The sequence below is a fragment of the Leucopleurus acutus genome (genome assembly GCF_964270905.1).
Source record: "Leucopleurus acutus genome assembly, chromosome: 5".
NCBI classification, from domain to species: Eukaryota; Metazoa; Chordata; class Mammalia; order Artiodactyla; family Delphinidae; genus Leucopleurus; species Leucopleurus acutus.
This window is the reverse complement of record NC_139147.1, coordinates 12545639-12561481: the sequence shown is the minus strand read 5'-3', so window position 1 is coordinate 12561481 and position 15843 is coordinate 12545639. Positions and strand designations below refer to the sequence as shown.

General features: G+C 45.4%; 1 protein-coding gene across 1 annotated transcript in view; it reads right to left on the bottom strand.

Moving 5' to 3' along the window:
* The window catches only part of URB1 (URB1 ribosome biogenesis homolog), a 64785-nt gene that overhangs the window by 47151 nt on the left and 1791 nt on the right, over positions 1-15843 (bottom strand). Inside the window, exons 2-8 of the mRNA XM_082840236.1 lie at positions 14758-14897; positions 13886-14037; positions 12890-13022; positions 8361-8457; positions 6272-6357; positions 4595-4720; positions 2544-2668 (exon numbers count right to left, since the gene is read on the bottom strand). Of these exons, the coding sequence (XP_082696362.1) occupies positions 2544-2668; positions 4595-4720; positions 6272-6357; positions 8361-8457; positions 12890-13022; positions 13886-14037; positions 14758-14897 (859 nt within the window). The remainder of the gene's footprint in view (positions 1-2543; positions 2669-4594; positions 4721-6271; positions 6358-8360; positions 8458-12889; positions 13023-13885; positions 14038-14757; positions 14898-15843) is intronic.

Genomic DNA, 15843 nt, shown 5'->3' with positions numbered 1-15843 from the left:
CAGAAAGCTATCCTTTAAAAAGCTTACAATTCTTAATAGGAAAATCTCATGAGCAAAACACAGTTTGTGCTTTCAAATGCATGGAATGTTAAATTTGCAAAGAGTGGGACTTCCCCGGGGGTCCAGTGGTAAAGAATCCACCTTACAGTGCAGTGGACATGGGTTCGATCCCTGGTCAGGGAACTTAGATCCCACATGTCACGGGGCAACTAAGCCCATGTGCCACAACTACTGAGCTCACATGCCTCAACTAGAGAGCTCACGTGCCGCAAACTACAGAGCCCACGTGCCCTGGAGCCTGTGCCACAACTAGAGAAGAGAAAACCCAGACACCGCAACTAGAGAAAAGCCCGCGTGCAGCAATGAAAGATCCTGCGTGCCGCAACTAAGACCTGACGCAGCCAAAAATAAATTAAAAAAAAAAGGTTTACCTAGAAACTTAAAATAATTTGCGCAGAGTGCCAAAAATACTAGACACACACACAATTTTAATGAACGATGTAATAAAATGAATAGCATTTAATTCAGCGTTTGCAACACGTGCCAGGCACTGCTCGAGGCAGTTACCCCACACTGCCTCTCTCTGAGGTGGGCACTAATTGTATTTCCTTTGTACAGATGAGGCAACATTGGCAGAGAGGAGTAGTAACCCGCTGAGGTCTCAGAGGCACTCCAGAAACTGTTCTCTGAACCTCCACAGTAAGGCTCAGCAAGCTCTGGCCCACCACCTGCCTTTGTCAATAAAGCTTTATTGGAACACAGTTACACCCATTTGTTTATTTATAGCATGGCTGCTTGGGTACCACAATGGCACGGCTGAGTGGCCACACTAGGGGCCGTATGGCACACTAACCCTAAAATACTTACTATCTGGACCTTTAGAGAAAAAGTTTGCCAACCCTCGCCTACACTGTGATGCCTCACTTTCAATGCCTACTACGTGCCAGGCAGGCACATAGGGATTCAAAACAGACTAGTCGTAGGCTCTGGGGATTCAAAACAGACTAGTCTCTGTTCTCACCAATTCTTGCCTATTGGGTAATGAACAAGCAAATAAGTAAATATGCAAGATGGTGATAAGTCACCATCAGAAGCAAGGGCCAGGCGAAAGGACAGTGACAGCGGAAGGACTATCTCAGAAGAGGGCTGCCAGGGAAGGCCTCTCTGACGTGGCGACATCTGCACGGAGACCTGCAGGAAACGCGGGAGCTTTACGACCACTGGGAAAGGAGGCGTTTCAATTTTCTCAAAGCTTTCCATTAACACCCCACAAACAAAACTCCCTTCCTCTCTCCTAAGCACAAACATTTGTCTTTTGCCCGTGGCTGAAAAAACTTTACATAAACCATAGCTTATTTAAACACACCCACAACCACTAGTTGATTCAATATGCTCATTAAATGATCATCTATTTTATGGGTCTCCTCAATAAGGAAAAAGAGCCTTTTTAGCATGGTGTTGTATTACATTAAGACTCAAAAAGTCTGCTCTTACGTTTCAGCAAGAAAACAAGCTTACTCTCACTGATGAGAGAAAAGCTACAACATCACCAAAACAAAATTAAAAGAAAAAGGAATGACATGGCAAGTTAACTCATAATCATCACAGAATCAAAACAAGTTCAAAGCCACAAGCAGGGAAAAAAATTCCCACCAAATTAATCCCATTATGAGGGATCAGTCATCTTCTGGCTGGTTGAAACCGAATCAAACCATCTCTATCCTTATAATAAAATGTCAAGGGGGTAAAACTAAGGGTCATTCATAATGACCAGAAAATATGTCCCATGTTCTTAATTGTCAAATGGGCAAAAAGCAGGTTAATGAACAATATATCTAACAGTAGGCTGTTGTGGTTTAAATATTAATAACGTGGATATGTATTATAGGTCTATGACTCTAAAGAGAAAGTCCAAAAGAACATAATCTAAATCATTAGCTGTGGACTTTGTTTCCTTACTGATGAAATGTTATCATAATGGCGAAATATGAAATAAAACGTAAAAACAAAACTGTGAAATCCCAACTCATCAGCAGCTGACCCCGAGGAGACGAGGGTTGTGTAGCTGTCACGAGTGTGGGCTGGGAACCAGATCTCCTAGGTTCCAGTCTGAGCTCTGCCACTTTCAGGGTGAGTGGCCTGCCCTCTGTGGGCCCATTTTCCTCATCTGCAAAACTGGGGTAGCAACGGTACCCACCTAGGACTGCGGTGAGGCATGAGAGGGCACCCCATCTCTGGGAAGGAGGAGGTAACAGAATTATTCTCAGATCCAGCTGACACCTAGTTGCCGGGTGAACACACACAGCACCTTCCCGGGTGAGACACCTCACACTGTGTGCCTGAGACTCTGCCCCGAGGGCACACAACGAACGGGAGCCTCTGGGTCCTATTCTGAGTTCATCCCTAAAGTGAGTCAGATAACGCCTAAAATGCTAGTTCTCACCCACTGCAGTTCCGTTATTTAACAGATTTCCACTGTAAGTCACGTATGTGATGACCTCTGAGAACTCACACTCGGGATTCACACGGGCATCGCACTTTACCTGCCGAAGGTACCAAGAGACGCGTCATAAAAATTAATCCCATGCTTGAGCGAACAGCAGAGATCCATCAGGAAGTTATGAACAAGCTCCCTCACCATGGTTTTCCCTGCGTCTTCAGCAGAAGTCTACGAGGGTTTCAAAGAAATTCAGTGAAAATCCCAAGTTCATAAGTCTTACGAACAACTACAGGGTAAAAACTGGACAATATCACATGCCTAATGGCAACTTAGAAAACATTTGAAGTTGAACATTTGGTGTAATTCAAAAACAAAAAACCCCACCAAAAAACAGAAACACCAATCAAAATTTAAAAATACTCTTGTATGTGGAATCTAAACAAAATAAATAAATAAAACAATAACAATTTTCTAAAAAAGCTCACAGATACAGAGAGCAGATTAGTGGCTGCCAGAAGTGGGGGTCAAGGGGGTGGGAAAAACGGGTCAACTGCGGTTTTCTGTTTGTTTGTTCTTTACTTTAAATACATTGAATTTAAAATGTTCTTTTTAAAGTTGAACAAACAGGGAGTTGCTGGAACAAGAAACTACAGATAACTTGAGATTTTCTGTCATCTGTTACTGTTTCCAAGCACTTCACAATAATTCTTACAGCAGCCCCGTGAGGCTGGCAGGGCAAACATGATGACACCCATCTCACGAATGAGCAAACTGTGGATGAGACAGCTGAAGTCATCACTGAGTCAGGAGGTACACAGCACATCAGTATTAGGATCCCCAGCACTAAAGAGTCTCTGTTTACAGCATATGCTTTAAATAGAACATTTTTTCTAAGCTTTTTCTTGCTTCTGCATTGTGATACTGCGACAGAAGAAATAAATATTTGGTCATCGTCTCCAGTTCCTGGCACAGAGCTCCTAAATCCCTCAGAATCTCCTAGGTGATAGGGGCATCCTTCATTCTAATGAGGCGACTCTTAATGGGCCCCAGGAGAGCTTCAGGATGGGGTCTGGATGCCAGAGTGTAACCCGTAATGAGAGCATCACTTAATTCCCTGATTCTGAATGTCCTCACCTATAAAATAGAACCATTAAAAAAAAAAAAAAAAAACTCGGGACTTCCCTGGCGCTCCAGTGGTTAGGACTCCGCGCTTTCACTGCCTTGGGCCCGGCTTCCGTCCCGGGTCGGAGAACTAAGATCCCACAAGCCACGTGGCATGGCCAAAAAAAACAAAAAAAAAACTCTTAAGAGGGGCAAGTTTAAACCTGTATTTTTAAACAAGCTTATGAATGACTTAATTTCTCTTGCTCTTTTGAATGAAATTCCACATTTGGGAGTGTTTTTATTAAGCCCCTGAGGCTTCCTGGTTATAGAACGTACAAAACGTGTCCAAAACAAGAGGACATAGGCAAGTCGTGGAGATAAAAGGAAGCAAAACAGTGGGCTCTTGAGAGGTAAAGTATCATAGAGTTAACAGGAAGCCTGAGCCTTCATGACTCTGGCCAAGTCCATGTTCAGAAACACCCTGAGGAAACTCAAAATGAGGAGAATTAAAAAGTTCACTGGCTTTGGGTCCATGTGAGAGCAACTGTTCTAATTTAGCACTTGTTACAAAGTCAACTCCACATGTCAGTAGGTGAGGAGACTGAGGCTCCCTAGGGACTTAGGATCCTGAAGTAGAAGCAACAGGCCTTGAAACTCCAACTGCTGGAAAAGTGTGAGAAGAGTGGATGGGAGAGGAGAGGTAAGTGAGGCAGGAGAGGTAGCAGGGATCAACCCTGTACGTCTACCGTGCAAGCTGCAGGGAAAATTCAGATGCCACACAGCTAAAGGGAATGATGGTTTTCACATTTAAAAAAAAAGTTTAATATCATGATACCTCAGAGATTAGAAAAAAATCTTACTGTAAAAAAAGAAAACTTTTTTTTAAATCATATTGCATCTGAGTTGGGAATTAACATAACCACAAGCCAAAAGAAACATCAAATGGGGGGACTTTCTTGAAGGCAGGCGTATGTGTAGATTCTTCAGTGTCCCGGCTCTGGGTATCACACACTAACAGTGAGGCCAAGCGAGAGCCAAAAACGACTGTACCTCAACATTCTCCAGGCTCACGTCGACAATCCCCTTCCAGCTGTACAGAGACGCGATGTGGTTCAGTACTTGCCCGGTAAAGAAATGCACTTTCTGGGTTTTTGTGATATTTTTATTGTGAACTACCTAAAAACAAAAAAACAAATGAATTTCAAGGCAGTTGATTTTTAAAATCGTGTTTATTGGATTTCGTCATTATAAAAATAATGTAGGCCTGTGGCAAAATATTTAGCCAGAAAAAGAAAGAACGTAAAGAGAAAATTTCACCAGTATTGCCACCACCCGAGGATACTCACAGCCCACATTTGGGTACATTTCCTTTCCGCCTCCCTGTCCCCATCAACCACACAAAGCATACGTGCGTATGTATTAGGTTCTTGCTGGGGTGGGGTTTTTTTGGCTTCTTTGAGAATATACTTAATTATAGTTTTGTGCCTGCTTCTACTTAATGCAGCATGGGCTGTCTCCACATCATTAAAAATTCCTTTAGAACATCACTTTGGGGGGCTGAACATCATTCTATCCTATGAGCGACTATAACTTATTTAACCATTTCCCAGGTGTGTATAATTAGGTTGCTTCCAAACTCTGGCTATGATTAGCAGCATCCTTGTACAAAGCCTGCCCTGCATCCCTGACTCTGGACTTGGAATTGCGGCATCAGTTCTCAGCTCCACACAAACCCACCCCCCCAGCTCATATCTCTGAGGGTTTATGTATTTCAAATACGTTCCCCGGGTGATTCTGTGGCAATCCCATCTCTCACTCCAGGTGTACAAACATGTTTAAAACCTCTGACACATACTGCTAGACCTGCTGTCTTCCAGAGCGGTTGCAGCACTTCCTCCAGGAAAGTACCTGACTCAAAGCGTCTTTGCTGGCACTGAATATCATTGTTTTGAAAAGTCAATGCCAATTTGGTAGGTGCAAAGACCTGTACCTCATTACTTGCACTGCTTTGAATCAGGGTTTCTCAACCTCAGCACTACTGACATTTTGGGCCAAATAACTGTTGTGAGGGGCTGTCTTGCGCACTGTAGGATGTTGAGCAGTATCCCTGGTCTCTACTCACCAGATGTCAGTTGCATTTCTCCAGTTATGGCAACCAAAAATTGCCAAATGGCCCGTGGAGGGTAGAACCGCGCCCGGCTGAGAAGCACTAAATACTATGCTGCTTAGCCATTTTTACGTGGGCTGCCAGTTCACGGCCTTTTGACAACTATTTATGTTGGGAGGATCATTGAGTTTTTCTAACTGATCATTTAAGGGGCTTCTGTATCAAAGACAGTTATCCTTTTAGCAAGTTTTAACATTTCTGTAAGATGCATGTAAAAGGCAGAACATGCAAGATGACACAAAATAACATTTTGCCAGGTGAGTAAATGAAGAAGAGTTGTATTTACAGCTCAGTTACCCCAGTGGCTTCCTGTGAAACAGCGGGGAGCAGGGAGCAGCTTTTCTCCTGTTGCGATGAAATAGCTGCCTCGCCTGAACTGAAGTGGTGGCTTCAGTGCCTGTACCCTTCAGGACTGGCTCATCACCACCAAGTTTCTGCTTAAGAAACGGCTTCCCATTCAACCTATACAACAACCCATATAACCTACGATGTTATAGCTCTAAAGTCCTGTAAACACTGGAGCGAACAAATGATAGGAACGTTGATCACCAAAAACGTACCTTCGTTTTCAGTGTGGATAACAAAATATTGATGGTAGAGATCCTATCTTCCTTCATGCCTGAGCTAAAGATGCAAGGAATAAATTCTGAAAGTAAAAGTTTCAAAGCATTAGACTCAAAACTACTTTGAATGAGAACCGATGAGAGAACATTACTGCTTAAAATGTTTGTTTGCTGTACCATTCTTAAAATGGTACAGCAAACGATGCCATTTACTTGCCTTTTTTGTTTGTTTTTTAAGTTTTGTCTTTTTTCATTATACAAGTTCACAGTAGGAAAAACTATTTTTGTGTCATAGGAAATAAATATCTGAAGGCAAAACAATGACTGAACCATTAAAGTTCAATAGTTCCTTTAGTTCTGTTTTACTTTCCTTTTCTCATTAACTTTGGTAAAGTTAATTTAATACTGACGGTTCCAAAGAGGACGTATGTACGGTACGATTACAGTTTTCCAAAGTTTCTCTCTTCGCTTACACTTGCTCAGAGATGTATTTAAAGTGACGGTCGTCACTTTACTGATTGGTGGTAGGACTTGCTTTCTCTTCATACTTGTGGGATCACCAAGGACTCAGCCTCCACGGCTTGAAGCTGTATCATTACTAACATACTGGTGAAAAGCAGCAAAGCAATTACAATTTCTCTTCCTCCATACATGCTTAATGGGCACACGTAATTTCTACAAAAGCAAATGCATTATTCTTAAAAAAAAAATCATAAAATACCAGACAGAAATTTAAGATCAACCATAACTCCACTACCCAAAAGTTAACACTGTTGATGTCTGGGTTACCAGTTAACTGTTAACCTTCTGACATATCCATATTCTGTTAAATTTAACTTTTAGTAAAACGGGATCATACTTTACCAGTTTTATAACTGAGTTTACACCCAATCCTATATCCTTAAAAAATCTGACATATATACATATATGTCTACATCACTGTTAATAGCTGCATTCCTCCTTGTGACCAGTCCTCAATTTGCTCAACCCCTTGCTGGTGGGTAGTTAGGAGGAGTCCAATTTTCAGCTAATAAGAAAAAATGTCCCCTAACAAAACCTCTGCCCACATCCTTAACTATTTCCTTAGTATAAATGACTAGATGCGGAATGGCTGGACCAGCCCAACTGCCCTGCAGGAACTTTAACAGAAGTGCATCCCTGCCCCTTTAGCAGCATGGATGGATAACCCCAAATTAGTGTCCTTTATTTAATAAATGGCCAGACGCCGAGAAGACCCAGAAGGATTCTGAAGAAACGCCCAGCCCTGGTTGCAGAGGGCATCCCACACGGGCCCGGCAACGAGCAGGACGTGTCCACTACACCACGCAAAGGAAGCATCGCCTCCAAGGGGCCGCTGCCCAGACCAGGGCGATGACACCCTGGGAGCAGGACCCGCACCTGCTCGTAAATGGTCTCTGCAGCTCGTTCCGGAGGGGGCTCTGGGCTCCCTCGCTGGGGGAGGTGGGGGAAGGGCTGGCGGCCCCACGCTGTCCCTCCCCCGACAAGTGCCTGGGTCCCAGCCGGGACACCAGCTCCTCATCCCAGACAGGGCTTGATCCCGGGGGATCTTACTGGACAACTGCCCTCTCCGCGCTGCCATTCACAGTCTTGATAAAACACAAGTAGCCCTAATAGATTAAACTACGCCAAGCCTTGCTCTAGAGACACTGGCATCAGAAGGTGGTACTGTTGGAATTCTCTGAAGCTCTACTACTAATATTCTGGTAACACTAGGCATTTTTTAAAAACACAATTACTAAGAAACGCAGGGTAGCCACGGCTATGAAACCATGTACTTTCTGGAACCATAAAGCCTCCTTTGTCTGCATGAGTCTCTGAAGTGTGCACGTCTCCTTTGTTAGGCCCGCTCAGCAGCCAGCTAGCGAAACAGGGATATCTCTGTCCGCACTGACCAGCGGTATCAGAACCGCACTGACCAAAGTCTTGCGCCACACACACCCTTTACCCTAGTGTACACGGCAGCTGCAAAGGCTGCAGACTTTTATTAACCTGCAAAATGCTCTGTGGTAGGTTTTTCAAAACAATCACAAGCAGGCTGTGCCCCGAGACAAAGAGACACACCTACCTTTCAACTCCAGCACTTGTGCGATTGTGCTATCATCGCCTGCGATCAAGAAGGAAAGAGCGAACTGAATGTAGGCCAGCCGGACGTCGTGCACTCCCTGGGGGCAAAGGAGACCCGCATGTCACGTGCATATCCACACACACACACACACACACACACACACACCCAGGGAAGTAGGGACACGCAGCAGACACGCCCCGCCCGTCCCAGTATCACAGAGGCCTCCCGGGCTTGTGCCATTAGCGGGTCTAAGTCTAAAACCACTGGTCATCTCTTTATGTAAACAAAGGGTTTTTTTCTTTGCTCTTTCCCCTCAATCTTCTACTCTATTTCTCCTTCTCTTTCAAACTCTCTGTAAATACAAAAGTATAGGTCTCCCCTTCCCCGACTGTAATATATACACATTTTTAGTTCATGGATCACTTTGGTATAGAGCAGAAGACTCTCAGCCTGTCTGGATACGACCTACTCTTGTGTAATGAAACAATACATCTATGTTTCTGAAAATCCAGAGATAATGGAAAGGCTAGTGCTGATTCTGATGAGACATCAATGAGGTGACGTCTGGCTTTTATATTATAAATTTATATTATAAATTACAGATGCTGTCTCATTACAAACCCACCATGGCCTTCCCAGGACTGCAATCTGCACTGTCCCGCAGGCATCAGCCACTACCCAGGAGAGCATCCTCAGTGAGGGCCCAAAGGCCATGACCAACAGACAACACCTCAGGGGAAACCACTAGGGCCACCTGATCAGTTTTCCCTCCCAGTAACTTTATGACAAACCTGTGTCTCACATTCCTTTTTTACATCCAAAGAACCCACAGCATGCAGGTCTCGTCAGCTGGACCAGAACTAGCACATATGCTCAGATCCTCCACTGCTTACACCGAAAACTTTTCCCTATTTCAGTTATTCCAAAGGTACTTTAATTTGATGACAAGAAGTAAGTGAACAACACGGAGAATCACTGCCCTGAATGCCTGAAAAAATTAAGAAGGAGTCTCCGCCTTCCAAGAGTCCCATTCCACTTAGTAGTGGCAGCAGAGGTGGGGGCAGTAGTGATGATGATGATGGTGATGGTGATGGTGGTGATGATGGTGATGATAGTGATGATGATGGTGATGATATCAATAACGTTCACTGAGCACTTACTATGTGCCAGATACTATGTCAGACGCTACACATCTGTTATCTCATTTACTCCTTATAACGATCTGAGGTACAGATGCCCACAATACCCATTTTACAGATGGGAAAACTGAGGTTTTAAAAACTTCATTTAAGGTTACATAACTACTAATTGAGTAAGTACTGGAACTGGAATGATACGAAATACCTGTACAAACACACTGCTTCATGCCCAACTTCACATCTGCCTACAGAGAAGTTCCTTCTTCTCGGGGGGTCCCATGGCATTTTTGTTCCACTTTTTCTCAAGGTGCAAGGACCGTAGTTGGCACCATTTAGGCCTCTATGTATTTAATTAATTCTGTCTTGTTTTATTGGATATGTTTCTTCTGGAGAAAAGAACGAGCACCCGACCCCTGGTCTGTAACATCTGGGTGGAGGCCTTGCTCGTTCCTCGTACTGATGGAGTTTATCTCCAACCACGCCACAGAACACACGTCAGCAAGACCTTACAAGATCAATGCTGCTTTATTCCAAATACACTAAGAGCCCCAAACTACCCTCCTGCTCTGGGGACCAGCCTGTGGGCCTCTTCACAATATGGACTTTGGGTACAATGATGGCTAAAGTCTTGAAAGTGAGCTGCACTCCTCATTGTCAGCAACGCTCCAGTGCTTCACTCACCAACTCGATGTTAGTAAAACACCATTTACACTCAAGATGCCATAACTCAGGCTGAGAGGATGCAAAGGTGACTCAGACACTGCCCCTGTCCTCAGGAAGCTTAAAGTAACAACTGCTCCCAAGCCATCCAGACGTCTCACCGTTCAAACAGACGTGTCACCTAATTCAAGCACAGTTAACTTGTTATCCTGGTCTACGTACACCTTACATTTCAAAAGAATTCTGGCAAAATGCTAAAACTTGCCTTATAAAATTAAATTAGGTTTTATCCTTTCCCAGAGAGTAGGAAAGGTTCCACAAGTTTTAGGGTTTTTTTCCTCTACTGAAGTACTGGGAGTCAGGGCCCTGGAATGTTGGCCCCAACCTGTCCTTGCAGGTCTTTCTGTCCTGCGCAAACACAGCAGAGTTGGACCAGATCCTCTCAGGGGGCCTCCAGCGATGGATTCTGAACTGAAACAGAGGTTAGTTCTCACCTGCTGGCATCCATCTCGTATATCCCAGAGAACCCCAAATTTCAGATTCCTGACATTGTGGAGAACAAAACCCCCGAGACATAGCCCCTGCCCCTCTCCAGCAGCCACCACCAGGCCTCTCCACCTGACCACAGCCCCTCACTGCCCCGGAGCCTCCACCTTCCACCTCCAGCAAACTCCATCAAAGGCAAGAAGACCACACGCCTACTCTTCATTCCTACCCTGTGAATTCACAGGGTGATTATCCCAGGAAGGAAACATCCTGAACTCTATGGCTTGTTCTGCAAAACACTGTCTAAAATAGACCAAAACATATTTGGTAAAACTGTTCTTGGCACAGGACTTTTAACAATGCTTTCTTTGGATGAAAAAATATTCCTAATCCTCTTTCTTCATGAAGCTTTAATAAGTCCCTCCGAAATGTTAAAAACACTCAAAAAAATTTATCTCCCAGCTTCTTCAATAACTAAATGGCATTAAAAAAAAAAAAAAGAAAAAGGTGGGGAAGAGGCAGAAAACTCAAAGAAATGAAGAGATTTAAGAAGGATATCAACCAACACAACATGCAGCTCTTGTTTGGACCCTGATTGGAACCACGAAGTGTAAAGACGTTTCTGAGATAGTCGGGGGAAGCTGAGGCCAGCCTGCGCACTAGATGATGTTGAGAAACTATTAATGGTGTTAGGTACAATGACAGCACCGTGGTTCTGTTGTCTAAAATGTTCTTTCTGTTAGAGACACACACTGAAATATTGGCGGTGAAATATATGTGGGATGTGCTGTAACAGACTGCCCCCAAACAACCCAAAGGTGGGAGGGGCGGCAGCGTGCGAAGCTGGGCGGCAGGTGCGTGGGATATCAAGTATCTTAGATATCAAGTATCTAAGATACTTGATAAAGGAAGTAAAAACACCTTCATTTCAACAACTCCCGTTTCACAGATCAAGAGAGATGTAAAATAACTTGCGAGGCCCTGAGATGAAGCAGCACATGTGCCGTCCTGCAGCTGGATCCAGGCCGGGAAGCCCAGCTTGGGTTCTCCCACACTGTGTCCTGGCGACTGGCCTGTCCACTGACATGTACTTTACTTAGATGGCTGGGCTGGCTGAGGTCAAGACACGGGGTGGGAAAGGGAAGGGATTCTGACAGGTAATTACTGCCAGGCTGATTGCCAGGGAAGACCAAAGAGCCATGATATCTGCCCTAGCGTGCAAACAGCACACACATTCCTTTTATTAGATACGCACTTGGACGCCAGGAGCCATCACTCATTAAATGGAACTTCTGACACATTAATCGTAGTATCCATGAAACCTGGAATTTTTTCCTCAGAGAAAACCTTATTCATAACCGAGGAAAACCCTCAGCACTGTTGTTACCATGATTAACCTTCAGTCCACTACCTGGCAATGCAGAAACTCTTAACCCCCGGGAAGCGCTGGAGAACAAGGTGACGCCTGGCTGCAGGTCACTTATTCTAACGTGGCTCCTCCACCTGGGCAGACAGGGGTGGGCCTCTGTGGCCTGGTCCTGGTGCTCAGGAAGGGGGCGTGCAGCACGGAGCCCGGGCGGCTGTGGCACTGCCACCGGGGCACCCGCGGGGAGAGTGGACGCACAGACGGAAGAGGCGCTTCGGCAGCCTACAGCTGGCACACGTCGGGAGAATGCCCTTGCACCAGCCTACGATTCCTGAAACGCGTACTTTTTCCTCAAGAACCTTTCCAAACCCAAGTGAAACTTCTGGAGCCACCAGGAAACTTTTTAACAGCTCTCCTGAAAACCAAGCATTCTCTTCGGCACAAGCCAGCCCCTACTCATTATAAGACTTATAATTGGGAGACGCAAAAAACGTAGTAAAAAGCCATAAATGTCGTCTTTGATGAGGTCACTGCCTTGGCCTCCCAAGGCTTTTCTACAAAGTGGATGGAACCCGCATGGGAGGACCAGGCCACCACCAGGGCCTCACCACGAGGCACACGGAGACCGTTTCCACTGCTCTGTGAAGATGCTCACAAGCTACATCACCCTCACAGGCCAGGAAGGCACTGCGATGCTGAGCCCCCAGAGAAGATGGTGTCGGACGTCCCTGTCACTCGGGCTCTGCAGGCGACCGGACCCTCACCGCCAGCCAGGAGGGAGGCCTCCCGCCCCATCTACGCGAGGACCAAGGCCAGAGAGGAGGACACGTGAAACACTTCGGCCCCCTCAAAGGGAAAGGACGCTCGGCACTCCTCACCTTTGAATCCCTCTTGGTCACCAGCGTGTACAAGGTCTTTTTATTCAAATCGAAATGGCTGCAGACGTCCCTGGCAGCCTCTGGACCCTGGGTCACCATGGCGGCCATCAGGTTCAGGCAGGCTCGAGCCATCCTGTTCAGAGACAAGAAGGAAAGCAGGAGTGTCAGGACAGCAGAAACACAAAGCCACCCCCCGAGAAGCAGCTGCACACTTGGCTGTATGGTCTGCTACCCCCAAACCAGAAAACGGAAGGAAGGAGACATGCAGACACACTCTTTCTTTAAAAAAAAACCCTCAGGAAATCTTCAAAGAAAGCTAAAAATCTGAGTTTGAGTAGGATCTAAGAACACAAAAGGCAAGGTCAGAAGAAGATGGCCGCGTCTGTGTCCAGTCAATGGTCATGTATCCGGACCCACATCACCCCTGCCTTTGCAGGGCACGGCGAACACTTCCGCACAGTGGGCATCCCCAAATGCGAGCTCCTGGCTGCCTTCCCATCCGCAGTTACTCCAAATTCACGGTTACTGAGCACCTACTACATACTAGGCACCGTTTAGGTGCGGGGAGGATGGCGTTTTACAGGACGGTCAAGGCCTCCACCTGCAGGTACCCAGAATTCTAGGGGAGGGAGACAGCGAGTCGAGACGTCGATTACGGCACACGTATAGCTGTGGATGCGGCGGCCAGAGAGGGCCTCCCTGAGACGACACCTCTGCAAAGCCCTGAAGGCGGAGAGGGAGGGTGCCCGTGAGGACCTCGGGGAAGAGCTGTCGGGACAAAAGAACAGGCAGCTTGAAGGAGGTCTGAAGTGTTCCCAAGACAGCAGGGAGAGCAGCAGGGCAGGAGGAGAGGGCCCGGTCAACAGAAGGAGGGGCAGAGCCTCGGAAGCTGCTCCGCTCTGTTTGTGAGTGGAGGAAAGGTCAAGGGCACCTGTGGGGCGCGGAAGGCAGACCAAGCCCAGGGCTAGTCCTGCCACGGAAAGGCGGGCAACTCACCTGTAACCCGAGGCATACAGGGACTCACAGATGAGCTTCATGTGGTTATTCATTAGCTTTTTCACGATGTTGGTTCCCACCACGTGAAAATGGGAAAGGTCACTGGCTGTCCGCAATAATATGGCCTCGAAAACTTGAAATATTAAGAGCATCTGCAAAGACAGAACCGAAATGCTTACGCACCATCTCCTTTCTTTTCCTCTTCTACCTATGTTTTCCTCTAGTCTTAGCCACAGCCACCTGCAGGTTTAAAACCTTCAACTTGCAGGATGACGCCTACCCAGATCCCAAGGCAAACGCAGGGATCTGCCAGGCCCCAGGCTCTGGAGTCAGTCTTGTTCCAATAGTCTAGCTAAATAGAGAGAAGCTTGCTTACAATTAAACCAAATGAAATTCAAAGAGAAATTTCTGCTACTGATTCAGCCTCACTGCTTTGGGGATATTCAGGTCTACAGCCTTACAGCAATAATCCTGAGATTTCAACAGGTTCATAAATATCCCAAGTTTTGAACCTCTTTGGAACCAGAAAACAACAGCTCAATATACGTCTGTACCTGCGACACACAGTCTTTACCTATTTCCCTTTTGTTAAAGCAAACCACGGTGAGACTAAGTGGATCTAGATTAAGAATCTATGATCTTTCCTTCTGGTATTATTCACCACTAACAAGTTACTATTTTCCACTAAAATGCTTTCAAAGGTTATAATGCAAAAATGAATGTATCCCTACAGCACAGGCACAGAGTATCATTTTCTGTAGAAAGCTGGTAATGTCTTGGAAATTTATATCACATTTCTCTTCATCAGGCTTAACACAACAGTAGCATTAACTTTTTCTTCTCTCCATCAGGCCAGGTCAGAAATAGCATACTTCACTTTCAGGGTGCTTCTCCCCACTCAGGAGCTGGAAAATCTCTGCACACTCAACAGAAATCTTTATGTACCCCTCCACGACATCATACACATCTTCTCGTGGCAGCTTCTTGGCCGCAGAAACAAAGGCTTCCAAGGCTGAAATGAGAGTTAGGATCAAATGTGAACGAGGACAGTCTAGAAACAATCTCAGCCGCTACTGCAACACAGGGAGATTTCAGCAGGAACATCCAGGTGACTGGAAGTGCCACTTACTGAGATGGAGAACAGAGGAGCAGGGAGGAGACGGGGAGATCAAGAGTTAGGACACGGTCTTTCCTCCATCACCACTAAGTCATAGGCAACATCTTTCAAGGGCACTGGTTTAGAGCAGAACGCTTCCTCATGCAGGTATCCTCCCCGATGTTGATACTCATCCACTCCTGAGCACCCTCTGGGCCTTTATCAATCTAACCCTGCTCTCCCCTCCTACCCACCCCTCCCCCACCACCATGAAGGGACTATATAATGGATAGAGAAAATGTGGGATATCTATACCTATATACAGAAATATATACAATGGAATATTATGCAGCCTTTAAAAAAGAAGGAAACTCTGCCTTTTGAGACAACATGTATGGACCCTGAGGGCATTAAGTGAAATAAGTCAGACAGGGAAAGACGAACACTGTATGTTCTCACTTACATGTGGAATCTAAAAAAGCCAAACTCATAGAAATAGAGAGTAGAATGGAGGTTGCCAGGGACTGGGGGATGGGTAAAATGAGGAGATGTTGGTCAAAGGGTATAAACTTATAGCTATAAGACGCATAAGTTCCAACGAATCTAATGTACAGCATTGTGACTATAGTTAACAACACTGTATCATATACTTCAAAGTTATTAAGAGAGTAGATCTTAAATGCTATCACCACAAAAAGTGGTAATTATATGAGGGGATGGAAGTGTTGACTAACCTTATTTGGGTAATGATTCCACGCTATACATGTGCATCAACTCACCACATTGTACACCTGAAACTTACATATGCTATATGTTAATAATATCTCAATAAAGCTGGAAAAAACAAAACAAAACACAACAG